The following is a 23,604-nucleotide window of genomic DNA, read 5'->3' on the forward strand; positions in this document are numbered from 1 at the left end:
AAAAAAAAAAAAAAAAAAAAAAAAAAAAAAAAAAAAAAAAGAACTCACTGTATTTATTTAACACACCACTGCACTCCAGCCTGGGTGACACTGTGAAACTTTGCCTCAAAAAAATAAAAAAAAATAAAAATAAAGGATGATCCTTGAACTTAATACTCATAGCTGGTCCTGAAAGGTCAAGGTGTCCATTGCCCTGACTTCCTGACAGACTCATGTCACCCACCTTCCACTGATGAGAATCTCCTTGAGATTTCACCCCACACAGAATCTCCAGGCCTCTGCTTCCGGCACTGTTGGGAAATCCTTCTGAGTATCTAAATCTAAATCTTCGTCCTTTGGGTCTGTTTCCTCTTGTTCTGTCCTCACTGAATATGGGGAACAGCTGGTCCCTCTGAGTCATTAATTCTTGTAGACTTGGACACACTCCGTAATTCCTTTTCCCTTTTCTCATTGGGATGATTCTCCAGTGCTTTCTCCGACTCTGGATCTCTAACTCTGACACTTCCCCCAGGTTCTCTGTGTGCGTTAGAAGCCATGGGGTTCACAAGAGCCTCAAAGAGCACCAGTCAGGGTCCAGAGGCCTTAGTGCTCCGGGGAGGTGGGGGAGACTCCAGCACTGATGAACAGCCCCCAGCCTCCCAGGTCCTCTCTTCCAAGTCCCAGAATGTACTCTATTTTTATCTATTTCACAAACTCTGTCCAGATAGTCTTCCATCCCCCACTGACTGTCAGAAGTGACTCTCAGCTGTTGTCCATCTTGAAGTTTCTGTGCAAAGTGTGCCTCTTGGACTGAAGACTTCCCTCGGGAAGCCCCCACTCTCGCTTCCCAGGACAGAGATTCACCAGTTGGGAGAGGAAAAGGTTGACCAGAAGCCATAGCAGAGCAGAGGGAGGGAGGGAGTGTGAAAGACAGACCTGGAGCCAGGCTCCCAGTTCTCTAGCTCATAGAGATCCCAAGTGGCCACTATAATCTGAAAGGGCAGATATCGTAATCCCATAGTACTTCCTATTGGCCTCAGGACACAGTTCTGTCCTGACACTGAAATTTGGGTGTGTCAAGGTTCTGGGAATTCACAACTTGTGAAGCAGCTGCAGGGTGGGGGGTGGGAGGGTTTCAGCAGAGGAAGCGAGGTCAGTCAATAATTGATGCCTGCCTGAGCCTTTAGCCATTATCTCCCCCAGCCTCTATTCCTGTCAAAAGTCGGTGGGGGAGGGGTCCCTGGCTCATCTTGCAGAATCCCCATATTAGAGCAAGACACCTTAGCGGTCTACCTACTCCTGCTTCTAATACCCACGTCTTTCTAAGTATCTCTGAGGCCACCCCCTCCCCAGCCTTTTCATTTATTCATTTAATTAACAAACGCCTTCATTGAGGGCCTCCTCTGAGTCAGGCTCAGCCAGCCGGCATCTTTGCTATGAGCTGAGATAAGCATCATTTCCTTCTATTCTCACAGCCACCCTATGAGGCTGGCACCGTTTACTATGCCTATTTAGCAGATGGGGGACTGAAGCATGGAGAGGTGTCACTAGCTCACTAGCCTACGGTAACACAACCAGCCTGGTTTCCTAGTAGGTAGTTCGACTTCAGAGTCCCTGTGGATAACCAGGAGGCTAGGACTAAGGCCAGGGTCCTGCAGGTGCTCAGATGGTTGCAGCAAAGCAGGGCAGTGAGGACAGTGCTCCCAGCCCGCGCAGGGGAGCCAGGAGGAAGAGACTGTGTCCCCCTCCCCTGCCAGTGTGAAGCCATTCTGCTTCCCTCCCCAGCTGCCTTGTGTCAGCAGTATTCCAGAGAGGTCCAGTTCCCCACCTCTATCTAAAGCTCCATTTGCTGGGGTGGGGGCCCCGCCTGGAAGGGGAAGGTCCAAGGCAGCTCCTGGTGTGTTCCTTCATTCTGACCGTCCCTGGGGGAGCAGGGGTGTCTTTGTCACCCAGCTGCGCAGCAGCAAAGAAGGGCACCAACCATCCTCAGGGCTAACCCAAGGCCGTCCCTCTGGGCCTGTATACCCCTGTGCTGAGCACCAATGGGGAGAGGCTGCTGAAGAGAGGAGGGGACAAATGGGGGATGAAGGGGCCTGAGGGAGGAGACTGAAGGATTTGGGCCAAGTAGGGAGTTCTTGAGAGCGGAGCCAAAATTTATCTGGACTTTTGCTAGCTCGAAACTCAGCGCCCAGTGCTCCGAGCCTCCTAGACCGAGGACCCCGGGCTGAGGGTGGGGTAAGGACAGGTAGTGTCCCTCCCTGTCCCACCCCCACCTGTCCCTTCCGTGGTGGCCCCTTCCTCGGGCCCCGATTCCAGGCGGCCCCTCGTCTGCTGTGAGTCGACCGCCCTCTACCCCCACCCACTACTCCGACCGCCAGACGTTGCCTACAGTCTTGGCTCTGGCTCCCACAGCTGTGGGCCAGACCCCACGGGACCCCCACGGGACCCTCACGGACCGAGTCCAAGGCCCGCCCCCTCGGGGAGGCGGATGTGGGAGGCTTGGCTCCGGGCGCGGGTCAGCGGATCCAGGAGCTGCGGGCGGCTGGGAGGGGCGGCCGCGCTGGGGGGCTGGGAGCGGCGCGGGGGAGGGTCCTGGTCCTGCAGCCCCAGCGAGGGGCGAGCGGCGGCCAGTCAGCGAGTTGGGCAATAAGGAAACGGTTTATTAGGAGGGAGTGGTGGAGCCGGGCCAGGCAGGAAGACGCTGGAATAAGAAACATTTTTGCTCCAGCCCCCTTCCCAGTCCCGGGAGGCCGCCGCGCCAGCCGCGCCGAGCGAGCCCCTCCCCGGCTCCAGCCCCGTCCGTGGCCGCGCCCGGACCCGGCCCGCCGTCCAGCTTTCGCCGTGCAACCGCGGCCGCGCGGTGGAGGGGAGGTGGCCCCGGCCGGCCGCAGGCTCGCGCCCCGCCACCCGCAGAGCGGGCCCAGAGGTGAGTCGAGGTCCGCAGGCGGGACCGGGTGGCGGGCGGCCTCACCCCCGCTTCCGTTGGCCCTTCCTTCGGGCGGACCCGAGTCCCCGCAGAGTGGTCGCGGTAGGATCAGTCCCAGGTCATCAGGAACGCAAGCTGCCCCTGGCTGACCGCGCACAGCTGCCGGTGACCCTACCTGAGACTTGGAGGGAGCTGGACGAGACCGGACTGGAGATCAGAAACTTGGCTCTAGTCGAGTGACCTGGCGTCAGGCACTTCACTTCTCTGTTCTCCTACCCTCTCCATAAAATGGGCAGAGGGATTCATGTCTTGCTCTACGCACATAGAAGGGATCACACGTCCTGCCAGGCCGCTGGGTGGACCTGGAGTGAATGCCCGCTTCCACAGCTGCTGAGCCTCCCCGCAGAGCTCACCTTTCCCAGACCAGCCCTTGCAGCTGTTGCTTCAGGAATCTGACACTATCACTCCAACCCACGAGCCTCACCCCAGCCCTGCATCCTCAGGTCATCTTCATGCCACGGCCTTCCTTCAGGATCCCGGCCAAAGGCGATCCCAGTCTCCCTCCAGGCTGGGACCCCAGATTTTCCACCTGTCCTGGAGGCCAGTGCCGCGAAACCCATGGCTGGGCTGGCTGCCTCAGCTCCTCTTTCCTTCTCCAAGGATGGGAGCATCATGGACAAATTGCTCTCACCCTCTCTGTTGATGGGCACCTACTGGCTGAGTCAGGGTCTGTCCTAATACCTGTCCTCTCGCCTGTCCTCCCATTTCATTGCTTTGTTACAAATAGCTACCATTGATTGATTACTTACTATGTAAACACTTAGATATGTTTTTTCTCATGTAATCCTGGCCACAACCTAGTGGAAGAAGGGTTACTATACCCATCCTACAGAAAAGGAAACAGACTTGAATAACTTCTCCAAAGCTCCTTGGGTAGTGTAAATGGCATGGTTGGGGTCTTGATAACATTTAAGTGCTTACTGTGTACTACTTAGTACTCTGCTAAATAATTTTACTACATTTTACCTATGAGATAACACTGTTATTATTCCCATTTACATATGATGGGAAGCCTAAGCCTCAGAAAGTTTAAGTAACTTATCTCAAATCTCATACCTCTAAGTGGCAAAGGCAAGACTTGAACCTCGGTCTCCATGATCCAAAGCCCACACCCTAACCTCTGTGCTATACTGTGCTGCCTGTGTGGTCTGCCTGAGACCTGAAACTCCAGGCTTGTTCTGCTGCATCACCCTGCTGTGAGGGGCTGATAAATCACATGGAGGAATTGTGAGGGCAACCCAATATGAGCAGCGGGGTCTGGTCCTCTGCTGTTGGGATAAGGTTTACTGAAGTGCAGAGTGAGCCCAGAAGCTTGTGCTTGACATGGCGCTTCTCTAGCCCTGTGACAATCACTGCTGTGCTGAGCCACTGCCGTTGATGGGAGTGGGTCCTTCAGGTGTGCTGCGGAGAAAAAGGCGGATAAGCAACTTTCAGGCATACCACTACTCTGGCTCTCCCCACCTGAGGCTCAAACTTTGACTAAGCCTATGGCAAACAGATGATTTCTAGGCAGCAACACCATCTTTGTTGCCTGGGGCAACATAGTGAGACCCTGTCTCTACTAAAAATTAAAAAATTAACTGGGCATGGTGCTGCGCCCCTGTGGTCCTAGCTACTTGGGAGGCTGAGGCAGGAGGATCACTTGAGCCCAGGAGTTCAAGGCTGCAGTGAGCTATGATTATACCATTGCAGTCCAGCCTGGGCGACTGAGCAGGACCCTGTCTCAAGAAAAATTAAAAACAAACAAAAACACTGTCTGCATTTAAACAAATCTCAGTAGGGCATCCGTTAATAACAACAACAGCAGTGGGCAATTTGTTCATGTCCACCAAAACCCACGTCCTTTTTCTTCCTTCGAGGGATTCTTCTAACTCCAAACAATTGGAGGAATAACAACGACCAAGGAAGGATTTATTATCAGCAATTTAAGTTTATTAAGACACGCTTGGTGACTACAGGCGAGAGACTTAACATCTTTGAGCCTCAGTTTTCCCCATTGGATTGTTCCAATGATTAAATCAGATAAACCATTAAAGTTCAGTACTTAGCATATAATTAATATTCAGAGAAGGTTAACTGTTCTTATTATTTCATGGTGTTTAGCTAATGTTTGAAGTTAGTTTAACGTTTGTAATTTCTGGCCAAAAACAGTGATGCTTCTGTCAGCAGGAGATTTTTCTCAAAGTTTTGCTTAGAAGTGAAAGGATCCCGCCAGACCCCAGGAGTCTGTTTGTGCTACGGTCAGGTGTCAGGGCAAATTGCACAGGGTCAGCTCTGAGTTTGGACTGGTCAGGACTCAGCATCCTCCTGTACTTGACCTCACACTGGGCCCAGTTAAACATTGGACAGTCCCAGTTTGACTCCATCACATTCCCAGGATTAGACCATAGATGGGTTCTGCAGACGCAGCCAAGCCTCACTCCACAGCGCCACCAAGTCCTGGCTTTGGTGTTTAGCCTCAGCTGTCCCTTCTCTAGGAGATGGGGAGGTTCCTGGGTGGGAGTGAGTGCCCCCTCCCTCTGCATCCCACTCCCACTCACCCAGCAGGGCCCTGCACAGCAAAATGAAAGCAGAGGAACCAGACTGCGCGTTGTGCAGGATCCGTTTCTCAGAGAGTGGTGCCCACATAAATGGAGCAGAACTCCCTGGGGAACTTTTTAAAAAGTGTGTGTTTCTTGCTGGTTCCAGGACTCAATCAGAATCTGGAGTGAGGATGAGACCAGTGAATGTGCTTTTCTAATTGAGAACTTCAGGTGATTCTGATGTGTGATAACGTAGAGGAGGGTGGTCATCAGAGAAGCAGAGGTACGGACAGAGGGTCCTAGAGGGATGCCGGATTTTAGCCTTATTGCTAGACACTTTTTTCTTCCCACCTCAAACCCTCTCCTTTGCAGCTTCCTGGGCTAGCACAGGCTGCCAGGGATGGCTTGCTGCTAGCACGCCAGTGAACAGACTCAGCTCCTCTGGGGCGCTCTCTCCATCCCATCCCACCTCACCAGAGTCCTCACTGGCTGCGGGAGGGGCAAGAGGCAGGAGGTCAGGCAGAGGCTGGGGACACGGCTGCAGCAGCCCAGGGCTCTGTTTCCTTTCCCAGCCTGGGCCTCTGGGGCAGAGGAAGCCCAGGCAGGAAGGCCGGAGCTGCCACCAGCTAGAGAGCCCCAAGAAGCCCCCCCACCCCACCCCCAGCCATACTGCCCTTGGTGCCTCAGCATCTTGGGTCTTCATTTGGCACCATTCGTAAACTATGGGCCTTCTGAAGCCTCTGTGGCCATATGCCCAGCCCTACCAGCCTCACCATGTCATGCCAAAGGACAGTCTCCCTCCCTCGTGCCCTGCCTGAGGATCCAGTCCCCAGACACACACACCTGCACACACTCCGCCATTCAGAAAGTTCTTGCTGCTGTCTGACCAGGGTCCTTCTTGCTGCAGCTTTAGCCCATATCTTCCGGTTCTAAACCTTGGAGAAATGAAGACTGGGTGGCTTCAGAAGCACTAGTTGGTGTGGGACCTGGATTGGGGACTATCCTAGACCAGAATTACTCCCCGCAACACTCTCCACCAAACTTCTGGAAAATTCAACCCTAATCAGCCATAGAAGGTCAAACATTCAGTGTCTAAGTGTGTTTCACTTCCCCTGCCACATCACTGCGCCTCCCCCACCCTTTCCTAGATGGCAAGGAGAGAGGAGGGGGCCAGGGAACGGCTCAGAGAGCTTATGCTCTGGTGAGGCTGCAGAGAGGTTCCTCTACACGTGGTGTGACCCTGCGCCGTCCAAGCTTTGTGTGGTCCTCACAACCCCGAGGGCTCAGACATGGGCTGCCAGCACTGGGTAAGGATGGAGCAGAAAGAGCACTGGACTAGGAGTCTGGAAACCTGGGTTGTACTCCTGCTGGTGCCACTGAGTCCTGTCTGACCCGGGACCAGTCTTCTTCCCTGTATGGGCCTTAATCCTCTCTTGTGTGAAAACAAGGAGCTGGAATTTGTGATTCACAAGATGTCCACCTAGAATTCTGTCATGTGGGTGTCCCAGGCACAAGCAACTAAGGGAAGCAGGGAACTAGTATTTAAGTAGCCCCTCCAGACCTTGTGGCTGCTGCAGCCCACCCCGAAAATATGCCCTCAGTTCACTGCTGTGCGTGACTTCTGTCTGGTCTATCCAGACCCCAATCTAAACAATCTTGATTCCTGTTCCTGGCTTGGCGGGACCCTGAATGGCAGGAAGTGAAGACAGGAGCCTGTTTATGTTTGAGGCAGCCAGGGCTGGGGGGGCACTGGGAAAGGGTAGCAGGGGTGGAGGCTGTGAGGGGGTGGGCAAGGGACACAGAAGAGAAGGGGAGCTGCTGGAGAGATGCTCCTTCTACCCCAACTGGGTGCTCCCTGCGGCCCTCCCAACCTGCCTCCAGTCTGAGCTCTGCAGCAGGGGTGCAGAGCTAGGGTTCCCCCAAGTTCTCAGTCACTTAAACATGGCTCCCCACCCTTCACCTCTAACAGGATGGTTTCCATGGGGAAGTGAACCAGGACTTCCCCTGCAGGCCCCGCCCCAAAGCCAGGCGTCAGGGAGTAGGGAGGCGGCCTCCCTGCCTCCCCTCCAAAAAAAACTCTCTGTGATTTCCTCTGGGTGGGAGGGAGCCCCGGCCGGCGGCTGTCACATTGCAGCTGTTACTCTACTTCTCTTGCTCCTCTCTGCAGGGACCATGACCTTGGGATCTCCCAGGAGACACCTTCTGATGCTACTGATGGCCTTGGTGGCCCAGGGTGAGTACTGGGGGAGCAGTTAGGAAACAGGAACCTGGATAGAGAAAGGGCTATCTGGGCCCAGATCAGCTCTGGCTGGGGCTGAACTTGAGAAGCTAGGGAGAACTTAGGAGCTTGACTGGAGGGTGGGGGACAGTGAGGCTCCATCAGACTCAGCCCCAGCCACCCCAGCAATCCTTTGCTCTCCTCTTGGTCCAGACCTGCAGGCTGGCTCTGTCAGGCCAGGCGGGGAGCCTATATGTGGGGTGGAGGGAGATTGGGTGTTGGCAGGCCACGCTTGGAAGAGCTCTCAGGGCTGGGGCTGGGGGCCCAGCGCAGCCTAGAACTGGGAGGGGTGGACCTAGGAGCCAGGAGGGGACAGAAGCCTGCTTCCAGAGTGTCAGCTGCCCCGGGGGTAGGGCTCTGAGGGAAGGAAGTATGACTGAGGATGGAAACAAGGGACCAAAGCTTCGAGGGGTTTGTCTGAGGGGTCAGATGAGAGGGTCAGTGGGACAGAAATGGATGTGGGGCTCAGCCTGGGGGAGCTGGGCCCAGAGTGCCTGAGCTTCCAGTGTGTCTTCCAGGCAACCCTGTGAAGCCCTCTCGGGGCCCGCTGGTGACCTGCACGTGTAAGAACCCACACTGCAGGGGGCCTACCTGCCAGGGGGCCTGGTGCACAGTGGTGCTGGTGCGGGAGGAGGGCAGGCACCCCCAGGAACATCGGGGCTGCGGGAACTTGCACAGGGAGCTCTGCCGGGGGCGCCCCACCGAGTTTGTCAACCACTACTGCTGCGACAGCCACCTCTGCAACCACAATGTGTCCCTGGTGCTGGAGGGTACGTCCAGCTGCCCCAGCACTCCCTCCCCGTCTTCTCGGCCCTTGCCCTTCCTGCCCTTCTTTCCTCTCATGCTCTGGCCAATAAAGGAGCGGGGGGGTGGGGGGCAGAACTCTGGTATCTAACTGGCAGAGTGGTCTGGCCCGAGGTAGGGGGAGCTGACCTAGTGGAAGCTGAGCCTCAGTGTCCCCCTCCCCTAGCCACCCAAACTCCTTCAGAGCAGCCGGGAACAGACAGCCAGCTGCCCCTGATCCTGGGCCCCGTGCTGGCCTTGATGGTCCTGGTGGCCCTGGGTGTCCTGGGCCTGTGGCATGTCCGGCGGAGGCAGGAGAAGCAGCGCTGCCTGCACAGCGAGCTGGGAGAGTCCAGTCTCATCCTGAAAGCGCCTGAGCAGGAGGACAGCATGCTAGGGGTATGGCCCTGGGACCTGGGACACAGGGTGGAGGGGGGCAGATAGGAACTGCAGAATCAGAGCAGTCACCCAGAGATTAGAGCCTGTGGGGAGCTGGGTGAGTGAGGAGCTTGCAGTGACCCAGCAGCAGCTCCCAGGTCAAGGATGGAGAATGGGGCTGCGGCTGGTGGGGGCAGCCTCTCAGTGGTCTCTCCGTACCCCCAGGACCTCCTGGACAGTGACTGCACCACAGGGAGTGGCTCGGGGCTCCCCTTCCTGGTGCAGAGGACAGTGGCACGACAGGTTGCCCTGGTGGAGTGTGTGGGTGAGCAGTGGGTGAGCCTGGTGGATGAGGACCAAGGGCTCCCATGAGTCTGGAGGGGTGAGGGAGCTCTTGCTTCCGGGATCGCAGGCAGTGCCAGGCCTGGGTCAGAATTGGAATTCTGCTGGGCAGGGAGTGGGCTGGAGATGGGCCAGGGAGAGGTTCTTCTTTCTGCAGGAGCCAGGGTGGAATGAGAGGCAGCTGGGGATGGCCTGTCGCTGGGTCTGGGTTAAGTTAAATCCAAGGGTCGGGGTTTCGGTAGGGGAGGTGGGGGAGGGAGGTAGCACATCATTAAGATGGGTGACTCTTCCGGGACTCTGTGTGCCCAGTGTGTGACCCTCACCTTCCCCTCTGGCCAACAGGAAAAGGCCGCTATGGTGAGGTGTGGCGGGGCTTGTGGCATGGTGAGAGTGTGGCCGTCAAGATCTTCTCCTCGAGGGATGAACAGTCCTGGTTCCGGGAGACCGAGATCTACAACACAGTGCTACTCAGACACGACAACATCCTAGGCAAGGGGAGGGCCGGCTGTGCAAGGCCCAGGGCTTCATTCTCCTGGGCTGGAGTTCCCAGACCTCCACACATCAACAGAACCCTGAAGGACTCCCAGCCCACCTGCAGCCCCAACCCCTTTTTTTTTTTTTTGAGATGGAGTCTTGCTCTGTTGCCCGGCTGGAGTGTAGTGGCATGATCTTGGCTCACTGCAACCTCCACCTCCCAGGTTCAATTGATTCTCCTGTCTCAGCCTCCCAAGTAGCTGAGACTATAGGCACTCACCACCACACCCAGCTAAGTTTTGTATTTTTAGTAGAGACATGGTTTCACCCTCTTAGCCAGGAAGGTCTTGATTTCTTGACCTCATGATCTGCCCATCTCGACTTCCCAAAGTGCTGGGATTACAGGCATGAGCCACCACAACTGGCCTTTTTTAATTTTTTTTTTTTTTTTTTTTTTGAGACAGGGTCTTGCTCTGTCACCCAGGCTGGAATGCAGTGACTCAGTCTCACTGCAGCCTCAATCTCTTGAGCTCAAGCAATCCTCCCACTTCAGCCTCCTGAGTAGCTGGGACCACAGGCATGTGCCACCATGCCCAGCTAACTTTTTTTTTTTTGTAGAGATGAGGTCTTCCTGTGTTGCCCAAGCTGGTCTCAAATTCCTGGGCTCAAGCAATCCTCCTGCCTTGGCCTCCTAAAGTGTTGGGATTACAGGTGTAAGCCACTGTGCCAGGTCCAGACCCAAACTCTGACCCCAGCTGTGTCTCTGACCTAAGCCACATCAACCCCCCACCCCACCTAGCTTAGCAGTGACCCAGCCAATTCCCTCTCCCCCAACCCCACCCTGACGCTGACCACTCCAGCCTCCCTCTGCCCCAGCCCCTTAGCTGAGTCACCCGACCCTTCTGCGCACAGGCTTCATCGCCTCGGACATGACCTCCCGCAACTCCAGCACGCAGCTGTGGCTCATCACTCACTACCACGAGCACGGCTCTCTCTACGACTTCCTGCAGAGACAGACGCTGGAGCCCCATCTGGCTCTGAGGCTAGCTACGTCCGCGGCCTGCGGCCTGGCGCACCTGCACGTGGAGATCTTCGGTACACAGGGCAAACCGGCCATCGCCCACCGCGACTTCAAGAGCCGCAACGTGCTGGTCAAGAGCAACCTGCAGTGTTGCATCGCCGACCTGGGTGAGCCGGGCGGGGCAGGGGCGGGTCCTTCGCAGGTGGGCGGGGCTCGCGCGTTCTCCTCTCCTTTGCCTGTGACCATGGCGGTGACCATGATTGGCGCTTGAAAACTTATTGGTGTGTGTTGTCTCAGTTCTCCTCTACAAGACCCCACGAGTTGTCTGAACACCCTTTTCAAACCCAGACTCCTTCCACCATACCGTCCTGGCTCCAGGAGTTGGGAGAAAGGAGGCAGGAGCTGGGAACGGGGTTCTCTTCCTGGCTTCGCCAACTGCATCTCTCCCCGTCATCGGCCTCCGGGTCTGCTCCGTGAAGTGGGCATCATAATGCCTGCCTTGCCCACTCACATCTCGCTGGGTTCTTGGGAACCTAGAGAGTGCTACACAAGCCAAGAGTACCTGGGGCGGTGGTTCTCTCTGTGGCCACTGTCTTCCAGCCCATCTCCCTGCAGGTCCCCATCTGCCTGCCCCTCTCTGTTCCACTGTTTCTCCCAGTCCCCACCTTGCCTGCCCCCTGGACCCCAGGCTCAGGAGAGGGGCAGGAGTGACAGGCCTCATCCCCACAGGCCTGGCCGTGATGCACTCACAGGGCAGCGATTATCTGGACATCGGCAATAACCCGAGAGTGGGCACCAAGCGGTACATGGCGCCTGAGGTGCTAGACGAGAGGATCCGCACGGACTGCTTTGAGTCCTACAAGTGGACTGACATCTGGGCCTTTGGCCTGGTGCTGTGGGAGATCACCCGCCGGACCATCGTGAACGGTGAGGGCCCTCCCTGCACAGGGTAGGAAAAGGGCAATCGGCTGCCTGCTATGGCCAGTGCTCATGGCCTGGGATGTTTACAGCCAGACCTCCTGGCACCCCTTGCATGCTGCCTACTGGCTAGTTCAGCTGAGTGACCTCTTAAGGTATAAACCTTAAAAAAGAATGGAGTCTGTGAGTCTGGCTGTGAAATCTTGAGTAGGTAATAACAGAAATATTAATAGCAGCTAATATTGATTGAGCTTAAATATGTGCCAGATGCCATGCTATATCTTTACATGTATTATCTTATTTAATTCTTTTTTTCTGAGATGGAGTCTCACTCTGTCACTGAAACTGGAATGCAGTGGCACCGAGTTGGCTCACTGCAACCTCTGTCTCCTGGGTTCAAGCAATTCTCCTGCCTCAGCCTCCTGAGTAGCTAGGATTACAGGCACCCACCACCATTCCTGGATAATTTTTTAATATTTTTAATAGAGACAGGTTTCACCATGTTGGCCAGGCTGGTCTTGAGCTCCTGACCTCAGGTGATTCGCCCTCCTCAGCCTCCCAAAGTGTTGGGATTACAGGCGTGAGCCACGGTGCCTGGCTTATTTAATTCTTTGGTATGGGCAAGGCAGTGGTATTGCTTAGTGGCTAAGAGCATAGGCTTGGAATCAGACTTCCTGGGTTCTATTCCTGATTTTGCCATGTCTGTGGACAGGTTACTTGACCTCTCTGTGCCTCAGTTTCCTCATTTGTAAAATGAAAATAAGGCCAGGTGTGGTGGCTCACACCTGTAATCCCAGGACTTTGGGAGGCCGAGGTGGGCAGGTCACCTGAGGTCAGGAGTTCGGGACCAGCCTGGCCAACATGGTGAAACCCCCGTCTGTACTAAAAATACAAAAATTAGCTAGGTGTGGTGGTGCATGCCTGTAATCTCAGCTATTCAGGAGGCTGAGGCAGGAGAATCACTTGAACCCCGGAGGCAGAGATTGCAGTGAGCCGAGATCATGCCACTGCACTCCAGTCTGGGTGACAGAGTGAGACCCTGTCTCAAAAATAAATAAATAAATAAATAAATAAATAAAATGAGACTAAAAATAACTTCCAGTTGTTGAGATAATCTAAGTATTAAGAACAATATCTAGAGCTAAATATTAGTGGCCGTTATTGTTGTAGATAGAATAAGTTCCTGACATTGTATTGTGCCCATTTTACAGTTGAATGACGGGGGCACAGAATGACAGCTGGCTTGAGGCAGCATCAAGGACAGTCTGCCCCAGGGCCAATGCTCATCCTCACCGTGTGCACTTAACCTCTCTGGCCCTTGATTTCCTCAGGCTCACAATGCATGTACTTGAGTGCCCGCACTGCCTGCTGATTTCGGCCTTGTTGTTACTGTGGGTTGCCACAGGGTACTCTGACTTAGAGGGTTTCGGCCAGTAGGGGGACCTGCCCTGGGCAGCCCTGTGGTTGGTGCTCTCTCAGCCCTGGGGTGGGTGGAGGATGGGTGGGTTGTGCAGACCAGTGGGAGCATTGTCAACCTTTGAGGAGGCTGTCCATGGTAAGAGACTTCCAGGAGTCCTGACAGGTTGGGGACAATCCTCAGCATATGGCTGGAGCCCTGCTTCTTGGGGACAAGGATGTCCTCATTTCCTGAGCATCTACCAGGAGCCAGCCCCATGCCAGACTTCATTTGTCCTCAGTGGTCATCAACTGAAAACAGAGGCTGTGGTGTCACCAGTCCCTTGGGGAGTCTCACAAGGGGCTTAGATTCCTTTTTTTTTTTTTGAGGTGGAGTTTCACTTTTGTTGCCCAGGCTGGAGTGCAATGGTGCGATCTTGGCTCACTGCAACCTCTACCTCCCAGGTTCAAGCGATTCTCCTGCCTCAGCCTCCCGAGTAGCTGGGATTACAGGCATGTACCACCACGCCCAGCTAATTTTGTATTTTTAGTAGAGACAGGGTTTCTCCATGTTGGTCAGGCTGGTCTTGAACTCCTGACCTCAGGTGATCCACCTGCCACAGCCTCCCAAAGTGCTGGGATTACAGGCATGAGCCATCGCACCCAGCCTAGATTCCTTGAGACTCTGGGCATGAACTGCCAGAGTGGGCTCTAAGGAGGCTGGAGTCGGGGGAAAGGGGAACCTGGAAGAAGCCAAGGCCCCTTGGACCAGGCGGCAGGCCAGAAAGGAAAAGCTGGGAGGACGCTGCCTGCAGGCTCCTGGGGTGGAGGGGGAAGCTCTGTCAGCCCCACACGGAATTGCGGCACATTATAAACACTGTAATCTGGTGTCAGCCCCGCCACTGATTAAAGGCCCATTAGACACACTCAGGCCTCTGTGCAGCACTGATTAGAGCGCGAGCGGCACAGGGGCCGGCCTGGAAGCTGGCCATGGGGAGAACAGCTGGCGAAGGCTGTATCGAGGTTGTAGCCTGTGTGGCCATGGCCTGCAGCCTCGGGCTGGGAAACAGGATGGGGCACGGGGATGCCTGCAGCTCCACAGGCATTATTTTCAGAAAGCTCCTACTAAAGACTGTGAACTTGGGAAACCAAGAGGAGGGGGCCGGTGCTGGCTGCAGGGGTCAGCAGAGGCCGTGGTGATGTTACGTGGACCTGGGTAAAAATAAGCGCAGCTCGGAGGTCAAGAGCACATGCTTTGGTGTTAGACTTTCTGTGCTTAAGTCCTATCCCTGTCACTTACTATCTGTTGGTCTTAGACAAGTTTCTTCAACTCTCTGGCCTTACTCTCTTGGCATATAAAGTGGAGCTAATAGTATGACTTACCTCATAGGGCTGCTGTGAGGATTTCATGCAGAGATCTTAGGACAGCACCTGGCACACAGTGCTCAGTAAACATTTGGTGTTATTATTATCTGGCATGTGTGATAGTTGGGGCCTGGGTGCGGTCCCGGGCAGGGGGTGGAAGGGAGCTGAGGCAAGACTGGAACAAGACTGGCCTAGGAATCCCAGATGGGTTTGAGTTTTGCCTCTGCTGTGGGGCCTTGGGCCCACTTCTCTGAGCATCAGTTTCTTCATCTGTGAAATGGAGGTAATACAAGTCCCCACCCCACAGGGCTGTGGTGAGGACAAACAGGATGATGCATGTAAAGTGTTTACAGCATGATGCCTGGCACACGCCAAGTGCAAAACAAATGGCGGTCATTAATACTAGTTAGAAATACATTTATGGCCGGACATGGTGGCTCACACCTGTAATCCCTGCACTTTGGGAGGCTGAGGCGGGCAGATCACCTGAGGTTAGGAGTTTGAGACCAGCCTGGCTAACATGGTGAAACCCTGTTTCTACTAAAAATACAAAAAATTAGCCAGATGTGGTGGCACACACCTGTAATCCCTGCCACTCAGGAGGCTGAGGCAGGAGAATCGCTTGAACCCAGGAGGCAGAGGTTACAGTGAGCTGAGATTGTGCCATTGCACTCTAGCTTGGGCAATAAGAGTGAAATTCCATCTAAAAAAAAAAACCAAAAAACACATTTATTACATTATAGTGTTCTTCTCAGTGGTAGCATGCCCAGGCCACTGGTTTCTGGCCCTTGGGATGGAGGGTGGGCAAGGTTCTCCTCTGGGTGGTATTGGGCCTCCTTGGGGTTCCGAGTGATTGTCTCATCCATCCTTTATTTCCAGGCATCGTGGAGGACTATAGACCACCCTTCTATGATGTGGTGCCCAATGACCCCAGCTTTGAGGACATGAAGAAGGTGGTGTGTGTGGACCAGCAGACTCCCACCATCCCTAACCGGCTGGCTGCAGACCCGGTGAGGCTTCTGCTGGGACTAGGATGGCGTGGGGTGGTGGATCACAGCAGGGATTTCTGGGCCCGGGAAGCTGTGTCTGAGGCCTCTGCTTCATCTCAGATAGACGCTGGGTGTCCTGGTTAGGGCACTTCTCTAAGTACTCCCTCTTTCAGCCCTGGCCCATGCTCCCCGTCCCCAGGACCCTCTGGTCATTCTGGGATTTTAAGAAACTTCACCTTCCCTGTGAAAAGTCAGAGGCTCTCTGCGGCTGTGTGTGTGTGTTTTAGAGACAGGGTTTTGTTTGCTCTTGTCGCCCAGGCTGGAGTACGGTGGCACAAGCACAGCTCACTGTAACCTCAAACTCCCGGGCTCAACCAGTCCTCCTGCCTCAGCCTCTCCAGTAGCGAGGTGTAGTGCACTCCACCACACCTGGCTGATTTTTAATTTTTTTTTGTCGAGACAAGGACTTTTATATTGCTCAGGCTTATCTCAAACTCTTGGGCTCAAGTGATCCTCCTGCCTCAGCCTCCCAAAGTGTTGGGATTATAGGTGTGAGCCTCCACACCTGGCCGCTGTGGTATTTTTGTTGCTGTTGTTTGCCTTCGTTTTTTTCTCAAAACAAACACTTCACATGCTTATACAAAGACACACACACGTCTGTCAACACATACAAGCATACATATCCTTCTGAACATGCAGTCACAGATATATACACATGCACATATATGCCAGAATGTTGGCTCCATGAGGACAAAGGACGTGTCTTTTGCTCACCCTTATATCCCTGTTACCTATCAAAGTACCTGGCTCACAATGAGTGCTAATATTTATGGAAAGAATGAATATATTATATACATGATACATGTATGTATACATAAACATACATTTCTGTACAACATACATATCCACAAAAAGCCACAGGTATGCGTTCCTGTACACACACACATACACTCTTTCAGGAGCTGGAAGTGAGGCCAGCTCATCCTAGGCCCTGGGATGGGTTGATGAGCTTCCTGGGATGGGTTGCTCCCTGGACATATGCATTTTTAGGGCCGTTCCCACTGCTCAAACTTCCACAGTCCACTGGGCCCAGCCATGGCTAGTGGAGGGACTAGGAGAGGCTGCCCTCTGCACTAGAGCCTTAGGCTGTGGGTGGGGATGCGGGAGCCGCCAGGCTTACAGATTCTGCTCCTTTGCGTGAATCTTGGCAGAGGTAGGGGTGGAGGTAAGGTGTTTCACAGACACTGCCAAGGGGGCTTGAGTGCTCCTGAAGATTTGAGTTCTCTCTTTCTGTCCCCCTTGCCTTTCTCCATTCTTTTCTCACTCTCCTCCCTTCCTCTTCCATTTCTGATTTTTTGTCATCCTCTGTTCTCCCTCTCACTGCTTGTCTTTCCAATGCTCTCATCTCCCTCCTCTCATCCTTTTTCTCCTGCTTTTGTCTCCCCATTACTGGCCATCCTCCTCACCTCCTTCTTCCCATCTTCTCTGACCCATATCCCTGCCCTCTCTCCTCTGTGTCTTTCTCCTGACCCCCAGGTCCTCTCAGGCCTAGCTCAGATGATGCGGGAGTGTTGGTACCCGAACCCCTCTGCCCGACTCACCGCACTTCGGATCAAGAAGACGCTACAGAAAATTAGCAACAGTCCAGAGAAGCCCAAAGTGATTCAGTAGCGCAGGAGCGCCCGACTCCTCTTGGCACGCAGCGGGGTGGGGGGTGGGGAGTGGATGGTGTCCTATCTGGGTAGTATGAAGTGGTGTGTGCTGGGGAGGGGGTGCCCCTCTATGGGCAGCTGCGCCTGCCTGCTTGGGCCCCAGCCCATCCAGCCAAAAATACAGCTGGGCTGAAATCTGATCCCCTGCCGTCTGGCCTGCTCAAAGCAGCAGGCTCTCTGACGCCTGGCTCTCTCTCCCCACCCCCTACGGCCAGCAGGGTGCACCCCCTACCACTCCCAGGACAGGATGCAAAAGAGGCTCCAGAGTCAGATTGCCAAGCCAGGGAATCCCAGTCCCAGACTCAGAGCTTGGGCCTGTACTTTGTCCCCTGCCCTTGGTCAACCCCACTGCTCCACCAGAGCTGCTAGGGTGGCACAGGGCCCTGTCCAGCCCTTGGCATACACTGCCCTGCCAGGCTTTAGTCTCTGTCACAAACTCCAGAGGGCCAGGGCCCATCCATTTCTCTCCATGGGTTTATATCTCAGCTCTATGATGCCTTGGACTTTCTCTCTCCTCAACAAGAACACAGCTTGCTGAATGTCAGCTGCCTGGGAGAGCTGACGCCTGACTTATTAGGGCATTAAAACCTAAGAGGTCCTACTGAGGGTGTGGCAGGATCACAGGCCAGTGGAGAGGAGGCAGGTCAGATGGGTAAGGCCCAGGACTTTCAGAATAACTGAGAGGATGGTGAGGTCAAGTATGGCAAGCAGAAGGTCCGTGGGTGTCAAGAGACCCAGGTCTGATCCTCAGGCCTGTCTCAGTTCCTTTTCTTTTTTGACACAGAGTTTTCCTCTTGTTGCCCAGGCTAGAGTGCAATGGTGAGATCTTGGCTCACTGCAAGCTCCACCTCCTGGGTTCAAATGATTCTCCTGCCTCAGCCTCCCAAGTAGCTGGGATTACAGGCGTGTGCCACCATGTCCAGCTAATTTTGTATTTTTTATAGAGATGGGGTTTCTCCATGTTGGCCAGGCCAGTCTCGAACTCCCAACCTCAGGTGATCTGCCTACCTCGGCCTCCCAAAGTGCTGGGATTACAGGCATGAGCCGTCGCGCCCAGTCAGGACCTTTTTCTTATCTACATATTGGAGGATTTTGTCCTAAAGTCCTCTGAGGCTTCTTTAGCTCCAGTTCTCAGGTTTCAGTCTATATCAGAGCTAACTTCCTCAGTCTCATCTATTCCTTATGCTCCAGCCCCTGGCAATTTGCCTCAAGATGTGGGTTTGAAAATAACTTTGACTCAGGGAATGTCTGAAGCACCTCCCAGTCTAAGTCTGCAAGCCCCAGTTCTTGCTTAAAGCCATGCCAGTGGCCACCCTTGGGCTCAAACCGCTCTGGGCCTTTTGACCAACAAGTCAACCCCTCACCCTCTCTGTGGCATACTCTTCTCTGCCCCAGGACTGTGGGGCGGCTTCCTCTAGGGCTTTCAAGAGGCTCAAAAGAAATTTGGCTCCATCCAAGAAGCCTCTAGCTCCCTCACTGGCCCCTGGTTCAGGCCCACAACCCTGGTCAGGCCCGTAGAGTGTGTCTCAGGAGAATTCAGTGGCCCTAGAGACACACAGAAAGTTTGGCCTTTGGAAATGTCAAGGGTGTATGTTCATGTATGGAGCATATTACCCTGGCCCCTGGGTGCAGGGAAGTGGGTTGGAGGGAAGCTTGAGGAATATAAGGAGCTGGGGTGGGGACTCAGGCTATGGCCAAGGACAGCCCCAAGATTGGGAAGACTGGCCTGGCAGTCCTCAACCCGGAGGCAGGGCAGTGAAGACTGCTCTTCTGCTCCTGCTGTAACGACCCAGGGCAGCCTCCCCAGGCCGGCATTTTAAGTGTGTCTTCCACCATTCTCACGGTGGCACCTTTCCAGGCCTGTCTCCCAGCATTGTGCAAGGCTCGGAGAACCAGGAAGTGAAAGTGGGTGAAAACAGAAAGCTAAACAGACTAGGGCTGGGTTCCCAGATCATTAGGACAGAGTTTGCAAGTCCTCTGGTCACTGGAACCCACCCAGTCCACGAATCATCTCCCTCCCGAAGGATTTTATCTCTGCTGGGTTTTAGGAAAAACTCCTCCTGAGACCCCACAGCCAGAAACTGAAAGCTGCAGCTCCCCAAACGCTGGAAAATCCCTAACAGAAGGCCTGGGGCAGGAAGTGGAGTGACGGGGGGCAGATAGAGAGAAGGGGGCCCAATGGCCAGAAAGCGAAGGAGGTGGCATTGCTGAGAGCAGTCTGCACATGCTTCTGAGTGCTGGAAGCTGTTCCACGGTGGAAATTACACTTCTCTTACCTGGAGATACTGTTTGTGGGAGCACTGGGCACGCACCTGACACTCAGTAGGTCTGCAATAAACCATGGTTAAATCCTGAGCTACGGAGTCTTCCCAGGCCGATGTCTCTGCAGTGGCAATCACTGCAGAGGTCCAGATAGAACAAGAGGGGTCGGGGTTGGAGAGGGTCCAAGGATACATACCCAGCTTTGCCTTTACACAGGTCACAGTTTCCTCACGTCCCTGCTCAGATCCCCGCGGGGGCCCAAATCTCAGTTCCGACCTCGGACTGGGAGCAGTCTGCCAGCCGCGCCCGCCACCTCGCCCTCTGCTGGCCGCGGGCTGCCCAGCGGCCGCCTCCTGCCCCCAAGCTGGGACCGCGGGCCTTTCCCGACAGGGTGGGGCAGCCTTCCCCGCCCCTGGGCGCCAGCGTGCGTGCGCTCGCTGACCTGCTGTTCTGCAGGGACTGTCCCCGAACACCGCACCTAGCAAAGAGCTTTCTGCGTCCGAACCAGCGGCTTGGACCCGCCCTCCTCAATTCCTTGTTCTCACTTCCCTTCTCAAATGGGGTCCCCGTCTTGCCGGGAGTCAGTCCCCATTTCCCGCATGAGAAGATCCCCTTCCCTGGGAACCTACCCTGTCCTGGGCTCAGAAAGCACGTCACACACACACCCCATTCTCACCCCGGAAATTCGGGGCGGGGACATGCCATGGGGAAGGCAGGTACTAAAAGAAGCTGATCCTGGCCCGTGGGACTGACCAGCCTAGAAAATGTGCGTTTGTGCTAGACGGACGCCCTCTTAGGGGAACACAGGGAGAGTACACCTTACACCACAGATGACCTTGCCGGCCCCTTGCAACCGCAAGGTGGGCTCATGCCTAGAGCCTCCTGTCCTGGGTTCATGGGTCCCCCACAACACAGTGCCTTCCCAGAGGATTCCGCACCGGCCTCAGATCAGCTTTGAGAATATAGGAGCGTTGCTAGCATCCAGCAAAGGCAGCCTTTTCCCTCCACCTGTGCCTGCCAGACTCTCCGTGATGTCCACGCTATGGTTGGAGAGTGGGAAAAAGGGCAGTGGGGAAATTGCAGAAAAAGGGGTACGTGAACGCTAAGCAGGATCTGGGGCAACATTGGCTCACTGCTCTTGGGTTCCTGCGAAGAGCCCTTGGGAAGTCACCCCATCCAAGCCCCTGCCTACAAGTAGACCTCAGGGAACCTCCCTGCCTTTGGAGGAAAAAAATCTGCTCACTGCTTCTCTGCAGCTTTGCCTTGACTTCCTAGGGGACCCTAGGCCCCAATTTCCCAGCTAGACCAAGAGGGAGAGGACCACCTGTGTGGTAAAAGCCCTCCCTGAGGGGTGATAGGTGTCATAACATGTCACAGTGGGGAAGAACGTAACTCCTGGAGCATGAGCCTTGATGTGAAGGGCCACCCCTTCCCCTGCCAAGGCCTCCCGACAGCTCTCCTCTCCACCCTCCAAGACACCATCCTCCTTCCGTCCCGCCCTGCACCAGCCTCCAAGGAGGGTGCTCTTTCCTCCATATCCTCACCAACTTTAAGTTCAACAGCCCAAGAGATGGCCAAGTCCTCACGCCTAAGAGTCCCTGTCCTGGGGGTGGAGTTGGGGGTGCACGTCCTGCATCCAGTCTCCCAGAGCTGGGACTGATGCTAGCTGTGCGATCGTCACTCTGGGTGGGCGACTCTTGGAATGAGCTGCTTCCACCAGGGCCACATTCAGTTTGCTAGAAATAGAGACAGAGGGCTTTTTGACTTTGCATATGATTTGCATAATGTCATAGACACACAGTCTATTTTCAGGCAGTTTTCAGGTTAAAGTGTTGTCACTGCTGCCCTGCAGAGTGTCATGTCTGGATGAGTCTCTTCTCTGTTCTTTCTCACCCACCCACTCTTACTGACCTACATCCCCAGCTGCAGGAGCAAATGGTGAGGCAGGGGGAGAGTGGGGTTGTCCAGGGAGACACAGGGGCAGGGAAATAAAGGGAATTTCCTTATTATCAGCATCACCAGAAACAGAATCTGTTTGCTCAAGGGCGACTGATAGGCAGAGGGTAAGGAGCAGGAAGCCAGGTAACTCATCTTCCGTTCTGCACAAACCCTTCCCACCTCTCCTACCAGGAGAACAACCAGCTTCTGTTTCTCTATTCAGTCTTTCGAGGGTTTGAAGAAAGAGATTTAGATAGATAAACCTGTTTCTTTCAGCCACCCATAAAGCATTGCTTGGCCCAGACATCCCTCATGGGCATTTATTTTCAGCACTTAACTCTTCACCTCGTGGGAAATCTGACCTGCAGTCTGTTGCTCTCCTGGGAGGCTTATCTGAGAGATCAAGATCCTCGTCTCATCGATATTTTTGGAGCAGCTGGCACACAGTAGGAGGTCAGTCAGTGCTGGAGTCTCCCTTCTCTTCTGCATCTGGAGGTCTGTACCAAGTACCTCATTGTCCCAGGACCGGAGGCTCGACACACGCACCAGCCTCTGAGAGCTCAGATGCAGAAACAGACTTACAAGGGCCAGTTGAGGTTACTAAGTTATCAGGGACCTTGGCCTGTGGCTCGGCCTCTTCGCCTGGAAAGGAGGGGAGCTGGTGGAGATTACGGGCAAAGACAATTCCCATTTTATAGCTTGGGCTGTTTGGTGACCTTCCTTGGTCACAGAGGGGCAGGGCTGGAGCCCCACCCAGGGCTCCCTCCCGTAGACCCTCCGGCCTTGGGGCATGTCTGGTGTGCTGTCTTCCTGTGTACATCAAAGGATCTACCAGATGCCAAGGCAAAGAGCCTGAGAACCTTATGGGGTCCTGGGAAAGGGGAGGCCACTTGGTCTGGCTACCCAGCCTCGACACGCTACCCAGAATTCCCTGTCCCGTCCCGTGTCCAGCCCCCAGGACCTGCTTCAGCCCCTCAGGCAGGCGTTTCCTGTTGATAAGAAGCTCAGTCACAAACACTGATAAAGAGATGAAAAAAGGAAATCGACAGGCTTGGGTATAATGGGCAATTTGTCTGCCTTTTTTACCCCTCTTCCTTCTCCCAGCTCTGCCCCCTCCCACCCCCCCTCCAAGTACCACTTCCCAGAACTGAGGAGAAAACTTGCCCCCGCCTCCTCCACTGTGGGCCCTATTTCACAGTCTCCAGGAATTTGGCCTGAAGGCTTACATAGGTCTCAGAAGGAGGGCCCAGTCCAGCCAGGGTCATGACATGAGCCCTGAAGCAGGAAGCACTGGGTGCTGGGAGGTTCCCAGCCCAGGCAAATGGGCAGCTTCGCCTAGAGGAAGGACAGTCCAGCGCAGGTCTCATCGAGGACCATCCTCTTCCCTCCCTCCCTCCTCCCAGAGGCCTGGATCCAAGTGGTGGTTAGGTGGCTGGTCTGTAATTAGTACATTTTCCATAATTTTAGTCTCAAGCTCATTACTGGAAAATCTCATCAATTTTGATTCTGCTAATTTGGAATCTATGATCCTTCAGGCCAAGAGGTTGAACTGATATTTAGAAAAATAAACAAAGCAAACAAGTTTCGAGGCAGGCCCTACCACCCTTCTTGGGTTTGGATTTTTAAGTTCAGCATGACAAAGACAGGTGTCCTAAAGCGCGCCTGCAATTGAGATAATCTGCCACCAGGTGGGTGATGAGGCTTTGCCTGTCACTGGTGCTTTAGGTAGTCATTGCTCATGGACAGATGTTTTAACGATTTTATATTTGGCCAGGCATGGTGGCTCACCCCTGTAATCCCAGCACTTTGGGAGGCTGAGGTGGGCAGATCACCTGAGGTCAGGAGTTCAAGACAAGCCTGACCAACACAGAGAAACCCAGTCTCTACTAAAAATACAAAATTAGCTGGGCGTGGTGGGGCATACCTGTAATCCCAGCTAGTGGGGAGGCTGAGGCAGAAGAATCACTTGAACTTGGGAGGCGGAGGTTGTGATGTCAGCTGAGATCGTGCCATTGCACTCCAGCCTGGGCAACAAGAGTGAAACTCTGTCTCAAAAAAAAAATGTATATTCAATGATTCTGTCTCCTTCTTCTCCAGAGATGTAATTACTTAATAAAACAGTAAGGCAAATAGAAAAGTGGAATAGATGGTTCCAAATGGCCAGCGTTTAAAAGAAAACCTCTGCAGCCGGGCCGGGCGCGGTGGCTCAAGCCTGTAATCCCAGCACTTTGGGAGGCCGAGGCGGGTGGATCACGAGGTCAA

At 54.4% G+C, this 23,604-nt stretch overlaps 1 protein-coding gene across 3 annotated transcripts; it reads left to right on the forward strand.

Annotated features, from left to right (window-relative positions):
- The first annotated feature begins 2,133 nt into the window (after positions 1-2,133).
- ACVRL1 (activin A receptor like type 1) lies at positions 2,134-19,497 on the forward strand. 3 transcript variants are annotated; one of them, XM_037744736.1, is made up of 11 exons: positions 2,134-2,214; positions 2,708-2,905; positions 7,655-7,720; positions 8,284-8,535; positions 8,736-8,947; positions 9,152-9,251; positions 9,611-9,757; positions 10,655-10,930; positions 11,493-11,690; positions 15,321-15,451; positions 16,967-19,497. In XM_037744736.1, the coding sequence occupies exons 3-11, from the start codon at positions 7,660-7,662 to the stop codon at positions 17,099-17,101; spliced, it is 1,512 nt and encodes a 503-aa protein (XP_037600664.1). In that variant the 5' UTR covers positions 2,134-2,214; positions 2,708-2,905; positions 7,655-7,659; the 3' UTR covers positions 17,102-19,497. The 3 variants fall into 3 exon arrangements, with proteins under 3 accessions (XP_037600664.1, XP_017401344.1, XP_017401343.1); XM_017545855.2 differs by lacking the exon at positions 2,134-2,214 and having other exon boundaries at positions 2,591-2,905; XM_017545854.2 differs by lacking the exons at positions 2,134-2,214; positions 2,708-2,905 and having other exon boundaries at positions 7,299-7,720.
- Positions 19,498-23,604: the final 4,107 nt, after the last annotated feature.

The sequence above is a fragment of the Cebus imitator genome, unplaced genomic scaffold (assembly GCF_001604975.1).
Source record: "Cebus imitator isolate Cc_AM_T3 unplaced genomic scaffold, Cebus_imitator-1.0 Scaffold181, whole genome shotgun sequence".
Classification (NCBI taxonomy): domain Eukaryota; kingdom Metazoa; phylum Chordata; class Mammalia; order Primates; family Cebidae; genus Cebus; species Cebus imitator.

Coding starts and splice junctions, on each gene's coding strand:
- ACVRL1 (XM_017545854.2), top strand. CDS start 7,429: ATGGCTCCCCACCCTTCACCTCTAACAGGATGGTTTCCATGGGGAAGT. Junction 9,252..9,610: donor TGCCCTGGTGGAGTGTGTGG/GTGAGCAGTGGG, acceptor TCTGGCCAACAG/GAAAAGGCCGCTATGGTGAG. Junction 15,452..16,966: donor ACCGGCTGGCTGCAGACCCG/GTGAGGCTTCTG, acceptor CCTGACCCCCAG/GTCCTCTCAGGCCTAGCTCA.